We start from the raw sequence: 12,634 nt of genomic DNA on the forward strand, positions 1-12,634 counted from the left end.
ATAACCATATTACATATCATAATATGTATAAACTCGATACATTTACAGTGTTATTGGTGCTAATAATAATTTTATGTACACAATATAAGAATTCCTTATCGACTTTTATTTGTGTTATAGATATGAACAAAAAAAAGCTGAACATTTAACACCCAACAAAATGGATGTATTCACATGTATTACTAAATAATCTTACATCCTGTACTCACCGAGTGCATTAGATAAGCAATAGGTCCCACAGAATGAGTGCGCTATAATAAGTTTAGAAATGATAATGTTGAAAAGCAGTTATGCGTTTCATTTCTACTAAAATACACCATTCGAATGACACATTTCTTTTTTTCTTATAAAATATGATTACAATGAGCATGTAAAAAAATTATCAATTTTTTGAGGAATTGAGTTACAATCAATTATTATAAAAATGATATATTTAATGTATATTTAATTATGCAACGTTTTGAAGGTGTTTGGGTGCTTATTGTTTTATTTCTTTATAACTGGGACTAACTCAGTTCTGAGGATTTTATACACTAAACTTATAAGAATTACTAGGTATTATTTATATAGTAGACTGGCGTTTATGAAGTAATTGCGAGAAATATTAGTTTAAAAATACATTTGAAAAATCGTAAGTATATTGGTACCCATAAATTGTAAGTATATTGGTACCTAAATGAAAATGAAGTTCTACAAAATAAATAAATAATTTTAATCTCTATCTTCATTTTGTTGAAAAGCAAAATCATTCATGAGGAAGTTTAGTGCCATCCAAAATTGGATTATAAAAATGTTTTTGTGATAACGGATCATTGTATGGCAAAACTTAAATTTATGAAAGAAAAAAAACAGTTCAAGCAACTACATTTGTCAAACTTTTGTTTTTTGTGATCATCAGTTATGGTTCATTTTTCACTGAGCTTACCAGGCAAAATCATCAGCAATATAGCATTATTCGACATTGAATTAAAAAGGGATATTCAATACAATCCAATTACATAAAAATAAAAGTGAACAGTACAAAAATGATTGTTGGACCTTTTGGTTTATTACATAATGTTTAATTAAAAATGTGAATGATCTATATTATGTAATTCTAGAACTATATTTTTAATAATTTATACTTACTGTTATGAATAGATTTTATTGATAGAGTAAAAATTCTAGGATTTTTTTAATTTTTACAATACGCCTCCAATCTTCAGTTCTAGGATTAGAATCTGATCTTGAAGTGAAAATTTTGGAATTTTATATGATGATATAGAAGCGTTCTAAAGTCAAAAAATAATTGCCATCTAGTGACGAGTTATTACTTGTGTTTGTGTAAAAAGTATAATTTTCTATAACAAAATCTCCCCGTATCCAAAAAATACAACTTAACTTAAAACGTAAAAGAAGACTTTATTCTCCTGAGTCAAAAGGAACCAAGTATATTTTTTCTTACAACCAAAAAATAGAGTAAAATGACTACATAAGTTCTGCGAGAAATTTATAAATTATAAGGTCTAACCGCAACCGAGAGATCTTCGGCGTGGGGAGCAGCAACTCATCGCGCGTCCTTCGTCAACTTCTCTATCAGCTCCTGCAGTGGCGCAAGTTCTCGGCGGTCGATGAGGTTAAACTCCTGCAAGAGGAAACAGGGTTAGTTTTCGCGGTCGGTGAGGTGACAAATATCCACCTAGCCCTTGGCTTACCAGTGACATTATTCAACTAATGGCGAAACGTGACAAAGCAAAGTCAAAACTTAAATCAAATGCTTCACCTCAAAAATGGGAAGCCTTCAGAGTCCTGCGAAATCGTTGCAACCAATTGTGCAGAAATGCCAGAAGGAAATATATCCTCACAAACTTAAATCAAAACTCCAGTAGTAAATCTTGGTCGTTTTTAAAATCTCTTGGCGCCAGTAAACCTAAAATAACAGTATCTTCAATGGTCAAACTAGACGATCTTAATACTCACTTTGCTACACCTCCACTAATACTGGATGTCAGCACTGAATCCAACACTCTCCGACATTTAAGTATGGCACCTTCTTACAATTATCCACCGTTTTTATTTTCTTCCGTTCAAGAAACTGATATTCAACGTAATTTATTTTCTATAAAAACCATATCTATGGGCAGTGATCAGCCGAGTATGAAATTGATACACTTTATTTTCCCAGTTATCTTACCGGTTATTACTCACATAATAAACCTTTCTTTAAATACTGGAGATTTTCCTGAAGCTTGGAAAAAAGCATTCATTATACCACTTCCCAAAATTTCTTTACCAGTTTCTGTCAAAGATTACAGACCTATATCTATTCTTCCTATTTTTTCCAAAGTCATTGAACGAGTTGTATATAATCAGCTAAATAATTATCTTTTATCTAATAATCTTCTTGATCCCAATCAACCAGCTTTTATGGGCCATAGTACAACTACCGCTTTAATCAAGGTTACAGATGACATTAGATACGCAATGAATAACAAAATGCTAACCTCGATAACATTACTTGACTTCAGCAACGCTTTCAACTCTGAATTTCGATCTTTTGTTGGCTAGGCTCAAAACACTAAATATGACACAACCGGTAATAAAATGGTTCGGATCGTATTTACGAGTTCTAGACAACAGTGCATCAAAACACCAGATCATCAATCGGAATGGGTTGATATTGCCGCTGGAGTACCTCAAGGTGGAGTTTTATCACCATTACTACTTTCCCTGTTTATCAATCCGATAGCAGAATGTCTCAATTGTTCATATCATCTCATTGTAGACCTGAAAACACTAGCAAAGCAAAAGAATCGATGTCTAATACACAAAATTGCGTGTCAAATACAAATACGTTTATTTCTATTTTTATATATCTTTAGCTTTTTAATCTTTATTTTCTATTGAATATGTTCTGTAACTTGAAGTATAAAAATAAAACTTATATTTTATTGGTTGGTTGGAAGAAATTGCCATTTGGCAATAACCCGCCAATGTACAAATAAAATTATGTACAAAAAGTTAAGTAAAGTAGAGTGGAGAGTGAGAATGATTAGAGCATCACGCGAAGGAACTAATTAAGGTTTGGTTTCGATCTGATAAAGCTCAGCCGAAATCAAGTCAAATCAATCATCACCAGAGCCCGCCCAGAACAGTGCAGATCGAATAAACGCCTTGCTAGAACGACCCGTCACAAAAGATCTAGTCGGGTCGCAGTGACTTCCTTATTGACTACAGGAATAAGAGGGAGTTAGAGCAAGGCCTTACCTGTACGAAGAAGATAAAGTGCTTGAAGGAGGTGTTCAGATGCGCCTCTTCTCCGAGCTGCACGACCTCGGAGAAGTGCTGGTGGTAGATGTGAGCGTACACACGGAACAGGCGTTTGAGGATGGTCTTGGCGATGGAGGAGAAGTTCTTAGGGAAGGGTACGCCGATCTTCGAGGGGAACAGGGTCTCGTCATCCAGCTGATCCTGCACCCAGGTCATGAGGTAGTCGATGTACTTAGGCGCCGAACACTTGATGGGCTTTTTCACCGTGTGGCCATCCGCCCAGTGGTACTCATACTTGGGCCCGGCCGACATGATGGCGCAGCTGTCTTCGGTGCAGAACTCGGTGATGGTGCCGTACAGCATGTTAATCTGATTGAAGAAGTCCACCGTGTTGACCGCCACCCACTCGTTCTGGTCCTCCCCCTCAGGCAGGTGCACGGCTAGGCGCAGGTTGCCCGAACCTAGCGTGGCAGCCGCGTGCTTCATCAGGTCGTACTGGTGCGTACCCTCGGGGATATTCTTCTTCGGCTTGAAGGTCTTGTTGGACCGTCCGCCGCTGCAAGGAATACAGAGAACGACTACATTATATTCGGTAGAAAAGAGACCAAATTGCGCATTATCAGCGAAGAACTTCACCGACAGCTGAACTTTATAATTCATAAAATAATAATTTAAAATATCAAAAATATGTTATGACTCACAATAGAAAACTCATCGTGGACTTTTAAAGCGTTTTTCTATGCCGCAATATTTGTAGCCCCGTTCCGTGAGCCGGTTCATCAAAATAAATCTCTTATATCAATTTTTGCGATAAGTTGTCAAAAGTTCGCACAGATGTTTGTCATCCATTTGTAGATTTTTTAATTCTTTCTGGTTAGGCGGTTAGAGACAATATCAAAGACAAAAAATAATTTATGGCCAGCCATCTTTCTTCCGTATCTATTGTCTATGCACATTTTTTTTATTTATCAGCATCATCATCAAACCCTTATCCGCACCCAATGGTGCATAGGGCACTGCATTGTTAATTCATATGCAGTGTATTTCGATTATCTATTAAAGAAAGGTAAGGTGATCAGTTTTACACTTATGATGCTTTTCTCTTCAGTGTAAAACTACACTAAACAAATATTTCATGGAAACCTTCCCAGGAATCAAACCCAGGACCTGAGGCATGGTTGACAAACGCGCCCTACAACCACAACACTATGAGGTGGAGTTTTCTTCACTAGATTTCCTTTTTTAGGATTTTTATTCGAGAGTATAAAAATATAGCCATTGAGTTGAAAACATTCGTTCAAGATTCTGGTTCTATTTCAAAAGCAGAACTGTATTATTCATCCACTTGGACACAGAAAATTTCAAGTAAAATGCTTTAAAATTGAAGAATGCAAAATACTAGTTTATTTTTTACTTTTGTTAGGTACGTGCGTGGAATTAAGCAGAACCTGCGCTAAAAAAGTTATGCTTTGGCATAGTTTAAATTCCCTAAACGTTTGTAATTTTAAAAGTAAGTGAAGCATGTGCAAGTTCATTTTCAACCAATTGATTTGATTTTTCGTAATTTATTTTATTGAACTCATTCGCGGCTTATTATATTCTATTTATGTATAGCCTTGCTACAATACTAAACTACTACTACTACCATCACGCCATTTTCCCGTAAGGGTAGGCAGAGAGAATGGACCACCACTCACGTCTATCCTGGCATACATTTCTAGCTTCTTCCACATTCATACATCTTGTCATACATGCCCGTCGGTTCTGTCTGCTTTTGACATGACCAGACTTAAGATTTTGGTTTATCTGATCGTGCCACGTCTTCTTTGGTCGTCCTCGTCTCACGTTGCCGTTCATTTTCGCCATATAAACTTGTTTTACCATTCTTTCGTCGTCCATTCGCTCTACGTGACCAAACCATCTCAGAGACCCTTTCTTAATCTTATCAATTACACTTGACTTAGATTTACACTCTCACCTGATTTCATCATTCGTAACCCTGTCTTAAATTGATTTCCCACACATTCGTCTAAGAGATCGCATTTCAACCGCGTTCACTCGGCTTTCATTCTTCCTCTGCCAGTTCCATGTTTCACTTCCATACATAAGTGTTGGGACTAAAACTCCGTTGTGCACTGGCAGTTTGGCTTCGATTGACATATTTTTATTAGAAATTACTGTGCTTAGTGCTCCGTTCATTTTGTTGCTCGCATTTACTTTTCTTTCAATATATTTTTCTACTCTTCCATCTTTTAAAAACATGCTTCCCAGATACGCAAATTCTTCTACTTGCTCGAGACATTTGTTGTTTACATTTTTTACGCAGTCAGTAACCTCACTATCACTTTCGAATACCATCATTTTTTACTTACTTTCGTTCATCGCCAATTCGCTCTCCAGGCATACATCATACATTCTAGAGACTATTTGCTGCAAATCATCCTTGCTGCTTGCTAACAGAACTGCATAATCAGCATACAACAAGCAGCTTACTGAAAAATTATCCATTTTTGCTCCAATCCCCATACATTCTATTTCTTTCATACAGTTGTCCATGTATAGATTAAACAACCATGGTGACATTACACATCCCCGTTTCACGCCTTTTGAGATCGCAAACCATGATGTAAATCCCCCATTATCTCTTACACACGCTGAACTCTCCTCATAGAGAAACGATACTGCACGTATAAGTTTATTGTTTACTCCGTACTTTTCCAACACGCCCCACAATTTTATTCTGTCTACCACACTAAACCTACTGTATTTTAAACCATTTCAAGAGTTTGAGCAAGTTTTAGCAATAATTTTGTAATGTGATTTTACATTCAACTTACTATATAAATACCTACTTGGTTTTAAACATTGTACTAACGAAAAAATCGATAGATTTCATAATTATCATAATTCCCTTACCACATCTAATGGTGCGTAGGGCACTACATTGGTACACCAATCACAGTGTAACTTGGTTATTCTTGTTACATGAAGGTAAGATAAGCAGTCTTACGCTTTAGGCACCAGTCCAGGGACTATGAAGTATTTTATTGTAAAAACAGCTTTTTAAATTAATATTTCATGTCAACCATGTCGGGAATCAAACTCAAGACCTCTTGCATGGTAGGCAAACACGCTGACCACTGCATCACGAGGCCAACTTTGAAAGTTTTTTTTTCGGTGAAAATTTGATATCTTTTTGCTCAACATTTTTTCAAAACAATTAAAATAAAATGTAATCCATGCCCCGGTTAGTGTTGGGTTGGTAGGGATTTGTATTTCTTTACGGGTCGAACGTCGAACAAGAGAAGAAAAAGAAGAAGAGTGTCAGGCCGTCAGGTGGAGGTTGTCGATTCGTATATTTCTTTTTGGATTTTGCTCGTCCGCTTTTTGCAGCAAAACCAAACTCTAACTAAATTCACACTTATAAATCTATTAAAATGCAGGGTTTAAATTTATCCAGTTTGAAGAAGAACCCTTCTGTAAGATATTTTTTGTTATATTACTTTCTTATTCTGACAGCTATTGCGTGTAGCACTTACATAATTTTCCAATCTCACGTTCCCTGGCACTGAATCGACTTATTTATTTCCTTGTTTGAGAACGAGATCCTCGTAAATAATGTTCTATCGCGCATCAATCGAATAGCGTGAGCCCAATATCGGGCGATGACTGTTTTGAATTCTTATTAAAATACTATTTTATCACTCGATAAGTGGTATTATTTAGGCGGAATTAGGGAATTCTCTTAATCTTATCTCGATATGTATTGATAGTCGGTTGTATATTTTATAAGATAAAGGTATTCCCACACTGATAATATTGAATATTTTTGATGATAGCTGATACCGCTGTTCTTCTTCACGGCCTTGGGGATGGGAGGCGCCTTCCTGTACACCATCCGCTTGGCTGTGCACAGCCCCGAGGTCACGTGGGACAAGAAATCTAACCCTGAACCCTGGGAGAAATTCAAAGACAAGCAGCACAAGGTACGACTACCACCACTTCAAATTCATCTAACCTAACTAATCTCAGCTGCTGGAACTCTAGTCGTCCCCAGACAGATGGAATATTAGTCTGATAGTAGTATTGCGGATCCCAGGTAAAGGATTGGCGTATTTTCTGTTTTATTGAGTATTTAGTGCACTCGTATTTATTTGCAATTATAATAATTCTTAAATTTTACTGGGGTACATTGAGAGAATACAACTATTTATTTATTTTTCCGTTAAAAGTTAGTTATTTTTAATTTCAAAAATACATTTATGTTTCAAGTAATGTAAACTAAATTATTATCTTTAAATATACTAAGTTTTCAGATAAAATTAAATTATTATCTGAAACATTTAAGTTTGTAAGTGAAAATTCTTGATGGAAGTTCATTGTAATTTATTATATAAATAAAACACGAGTGATACTTTAATCCACAAATTTGGAATATCCAGTGACCGGTTTCATCGCTTTCGCGACATCTTCGAGACTGGTATCTTTATTAAAAAGTTAAATGTATTTATACAGAACAGAGGTAAGGATACATAATTCAAAGTTATATGTAAGTAAATTAAATAAAGTTATTTTTATCTTAAGGATCATTATCGACAAATTTTCTATGGGTTAACTAATGAATGGATATAATGTTATATTAATGAGTTTAAGTGGATATAATGTTATTTTAATGAGTTTCTTAAACTCATTAAAATAACATTATATCCATTCATTAGTTAACCCATAGAGAATTTGTCGATAATGATCCTTAAGATAAAAATAACTTTATTTAATTTACTTACATATAACTTTGAATTATGTATCCTTACCTCTGTTCTGTATAAATACATTTAACTTTTTAATAAAGATACCAGTCTCGAAGATGTCGCGAAAGCGATGAAACCGGTCACTGGATATTCCAAATTTGTGGATTAAAGTATCACTCGTGTTTTATTTATATAATATATTATCTGAAAACGTAGTATATTTTAAATGATGCTATATAAACAAAACAACAAACAAACCATCACGCTGTTTCTCCGTAGGGGTAGACAGAGAGGATAGAACGCCATATCACTCTATCTTTGCATATATACCTTGCTTCCTCTACATTCATACATCTTCTCATAAATATAAATCATTGATAATTTAATATATTTAATCCATAAACATAAATCATTGATAATTTAATATATTTAATCCATAAATATAATAATAATATAATATTTATATAATCTTTAGCAAGTAAGAATAAATTATATATTAAACTTATACTGTGGATTTTGTTTGTGAGGGCGATGACTTACACCAGTGATCTTTTTTTAAAAATATCTCACACTACTTGTCAAATTTTCTACTGAGGAATATCATATTCAAATACCATTGAGATGACAATTATTTAGGCAGATTTCCTATGCCACGAAGAATTTAATAAAATTCAACTTATTTTATTTTTGTAGATATGTCAAATCTAAAGTAAAACATAAATAAAAATGAAGAATGAATATAAAATAAAATATTGTAAAGACATGTAATAGAATATTTTAATAGAGCATGTAAAAAACAGTGGGAAGGTTTTAAATTCTAACCACATTCCCTAAGTCATTAAAGACCAACGGCGCGGCGCTTCTATCAGCTTTACATGTAAGACAAACTTTAGCTAGTTTGGAAACTAATGCATCCCTCGTCAGTAGGAGGCGGAGCGGCGGTGCTTCAAGCTGAATATATATTTAAAAAAAATAATTTTTGCAAGACGATTTTTTTATCTTCAAATTATCTTACATTTGCAAATGATAGTGAATTTGTTAATTTATTTTATTATAACCGTTCAAATGTTACTTAAGTTTCTTATTGCCTTCCTTTGTTGTCTGAAAAAAAAAACATAGCCAACTTAAACTTAACAAAAACAAAAAAATTAAACACTTAGTATAAATTTGTTTAAGGAAATGTTTTTTTGTTATTTATCTAAATATTTTTAAAAAATCTAAAAGTCGTAAATGATACAACCATTTTATACCACAGTAATAACAAACGAGATTTGCAAAAGACTATTGAAAGTGACGTCTTACGTCTGGCGGAATGGCTGCATTTAAATAGACTGATCTATGCAAAAAAGACTCGCTACCTTTTATTTGGAAAGAAGAGCAATGAATCTACTATGTCTTTATTGAGGATGATTGTCTGGAGAAAGAAAATAGTACCAAGTACTTGGGACTGTTTGTGGATTCGCAGCTTACATGGAATGAACATGTTGAGCACGTGAAAGGAAATATTGTCCTGGTAGCTGGAATACTGTACAGATTTCAGAGAATGCTTCCAGTTTGCTGCTTAGAGCAATCTATTTTTCTATGGTCCATTCACATTTATCATACCTATGCTGTATTTGGGGTTTTGCAACTAAGCGCAAAATTTCTGAGGTGCAGGTTATTGTGATCAGATCAGAAATGTGTTTCACCTACCATATGATATTCATGTAAGGGACATTTATTTTGAAACAAAAATTATGCCTTTCAGCATGCTTTCCTATTTCGAGATAACTAGCACTATCATTAATACTACTCTCGACTCAATGCACAGTAACATAAAGCCCGCTTTCAATAGACATCCACCAGCACAGTACTCGATCAAAAAATAATATTTAAATTAGATCTGTGAAGTCTACGAAGTTTGGTACTAGATCTTTACTAGAATTCAATAAATTGCCACAAAAATTTAAAGGACCAATTACAAAATACCGAAACAGGACATGCGAATTGAAGAATTATTTTTTCCAGAAGTACTTCGAATAAATAATGTTAGTTGATCCAGAGATTGAATATATTTTTGAAAAATATTTTACCGTTTTTGCTTGTACATATATGTAATTTTTAATACTTTTGAAATGATTTTTATGCTTTTTCATACTTTTATAGCTTGTATTATGTATATGTAATTTTAATAAGTTTTTCATACTTTTTTAATCTGCATTGGGTTCATATATTTTGTTATTTTAAAATCTTTTTCATTCTTGTAATTTTTTTACATTTGCACTCTCATACTCGTTCAGCTTGTATATACATACATGTAATTTTAAAACTTTTTAATTTTTTTCTTTTATATATTGTATTATGTATATATTATTTTGATTTCATCTCCATTTATTTGGTAATTTTTTTGAAACTTTTTCACACTACAAATGTAGTGTATCATAATTTCTATTCTTCTTTTGTAAATAATGTTAATTTAAAATATAAAAACGTCTGTAAATAAATATTGTTATCTACATGTCCTTAAATGAGTTTTTTTACAAAAACTCCCTGGGAATATTATATAAAATAATGTAAAGTTTGTTTTCAATTTAAATAAATAAAAAAAACTTGAGATGGAAAATGGGTATCGAGTTTTGGTAGAGTAGGATTTGAACATGATTCTAGAACACTACCACGGTACCACAACCCGGTTCCAAATACATTAAATGGTTTATCATTCTTTAAAAAAAAAAAACATTAAAATATTTTTAATTTTACTTCATGTGTTGTTTATATCTGTAATATCACATAAACAATTTAAATTATAAAAGAATAATATATTAATAATAATTAACAAAAACACTATCATTATAATATGAAATGATTAAGAATAATATTAAATTTTGACTAAGAAACCCCGATTCTGAACGTAGTGCGCATCAAATCATAGTTAAACTGCTCAAAGTAAAAAAAATAATAATTGAATAATCAAATGAATAATTGTTTCAGTTTTATTCTCCCGTAAGGGATTACTCCAAGCTGCAAGAAAACAAGGAAAGGCCCGACTTCTAAGTATAAGGCTCTAGTGATGGCAGTGATATCTCCTACTATTTATGTGGTTATAAATATTATGTGTTTTCTTAGTTAGGGATATTCCCATAATCTTTTTATTGTGGCTAGCTTATCCTCTGCTATAAAATGTTAAAAAAATAAATAGTCAATTCTGAAATGTTATTTTTATTTTATGCTTACCCAGTAAAAGATAAATATGTATATACAGTTCATTCATTCAGTAACGATTAGTTTAAAAAAATATATAAATCATTAAAGTATGAATGCTTAACATATTACAACAGAGATGAAGAACATTTAAGAGAAGGTAATACAGAGTTCCAGGCATCTACAGGGCTTATGACCTGTCAATGGCTGGTTTAAGTGGCCACTTTACACACTGTGTAACATTCACCATTCTGCCTATATTTGAACATCTATATTCCTTCAATTCTTATATCTTATGTCAATATAAACAGCTCCCCAGGGAGTTGAATCCAGTCCTTGACTACAAAAATTTGGACAAACTCAAAATATTGTTTATGAATGCTTACTTAAACATTTGAACAGACTGTACTTTCAATATTGTATACACATATATACTAGAACACAATATAAAAATAATGTAAATGAATGCCTCGACGCGGGTTATGCCCAGTGAGGTGGGCATATAAAAAAATAAAAAAAAGTTTTATGTGAAATAAATAAATATTTTCTAGAATGGAACGAGTTTCAGACATAGAAGAGTAAGATATTTTTAAGAGTCCGTTTGAAATATTTCAATAGAAAATACAACATAAATCACTGGTTACGATATATAATATATTAGGTATATAAAAACGTTTATAAAATCGGTCAATAGATTAAAGGATATAACATACGCTGGTTCTCATGATGGACCATACAGATTGACAAGATAGCAAAGAAAGAAAAAGGATATTTTAATTGTCCTGACTTGACACGGATTTTCTAGCGAGTTAGGGCAAGTTCACAGGCATGGGTCGTTCCTGGTTGTGTCACTATAAATCGTGTCTCTGTGCCCATTGTATGTACAATATTTGACGGAAGGAGTATTACTTGTAAAGTACACTGCACTATAACTAGACCACAAACAAAAGACCGTTCCCTATTGTCATCCGGAAGGAAGGGAGACGCGGGTGGGGAGTGTCTATTGCAAGCCCGTATTACATGTAGAGATGAAAGGCGGTAAAATTACCCTAGTATTTTACACAAAATATCAAAATCTTGAAATATAATTGTAAAAAAGCCAATAACTTTTTAAAAAGTAGCAAAAAACTAATAAAAAAAATTCATTTTGCAATTTATAAAAATGACATCATTTTAATGTCAGTAAACATTTTTTACACTTCAACTAACATATTTGTTAGAAAAAAATATTGTGATAAAAAATATCATATTAAATGAGGATTATAATATTATACGCAATAAGTCAGAACAACAGAATAAACATTTGATACAAATAACAAAAAATAATTAGCCATAACTCGGATAGCGTATCCGAATCACTGCTTGAATTTTCACTACTGCCACCTGACTGGGGGCAATTTTTATAATTTAACTATTCATAGATGACTCCATACTCAGATCACTACTTTTATAAGCGT

The 12,634-nt window shown here is 33.0% G+C and overlaps 2 protein-coding genes across 2 annotated transcripts; one reads left to right on the top strand and one right to left on the bottom strand.

The window, feature by feature from the left end:
* Positions 1 to 876: 876 nt before the first annotated feature.
* mats (MOB kinase activator-like 1) lies at positions 877 to 4,112 on the bottom strand. The gene is made up of 3 exons (XM_088229735.1): positions 3,951 to 4,112; positions 3,247 to 3,805; positions 877 to 1,624 (listed from the first exon to the last, which is right to left on the bottom strand). Exons 1-3 carry the CDS (start codon positions 3,962 to 3,964, stop codon positions 1,547 to 1,549), a joined length of 651 nt encoding a protein of 216 aa, XP_088085861.1. The 5' UTR covers positions 3,965 to 4,112; the 3' UTR covers positions 877 to 1,546.
* A 2,453-nt stretch (positions 4,113 to 6,565) lies between these two features.
* Positions 6,566 to 11,187, top strand: ND-MLRQ (NADH dehydrogenase (ubiquinone) MLRQ subunit). The gene is made up of 3 exons (XM_088229718.1): positions 6,566 to 6,728; positions 7,089 to 7,235; positions 10,968 to 11,187. The coding sequence occupies exons 1-3, from the start codon at positions 6,687 to 6,689 to the stop codon at positions 11,028 to 11,030; spliced, it is 252 nt and encodes an 83-aa protein (XP_088085844.1). The 5' UTR covers positions 6,566 to 6,686; the 3' UTR covers positions 11,031 to 11,187.
* The last annotated feature ends 1,447 nt before the right edge of the window (positions 11,188 to 12,634 follow it).

This window comes from Micrasema longulum, unplaced genomic scaffold (genome assembly GCF_059751315.1).
Source record: "Micrasema longulum isolate JH-2025_06_02 unplaced genomic scaffold, ASM5975131v1 h1tg000700l, whole genome shotgun sequence".
Classification (NCBI taxonomy): domain Eukaryota; kingdom Metazoa; phylum Arthropoda; class Insecta; order Trichoptera; family Brachycentridae; genus Micrasema; species Micrasema longulum.

Excerpts from the sequence above, each read along its gene's own strand:
- mats (XM_088229735.1), bottom strand. Across the intron at positions 1,625-3,246 it reads ACTTTATCTTCTTCGTACAG|GAGTTTAACCTCATCGACCG; the intron begins GTAAGGCCTTGC and ends TTCCTCTTGCAG.
- ND-MLRQ (XM_088229718.1), top strand. The coding sequence starts at position 6,687 with ATGCAGGGTTTAAATTTATCCAGTTTGAAGAAGAACCCTTCT. Across the intron at positions 6,729-7,088 it reads GTTTGAAGAAGAACCCTTCT|CTGATACCGCTGTTCTTCTT; the intron begins GTAAGATATTTT and ends TTTTGATGATAG. Across the intron at positions 7,236-10,967 it reads TCAAAGACAAGCAGCACAAG|TTTTATTCTCCCGTAAGGGA; the intron begins GTACGACTACCA and ends TAATTGTTTCAG.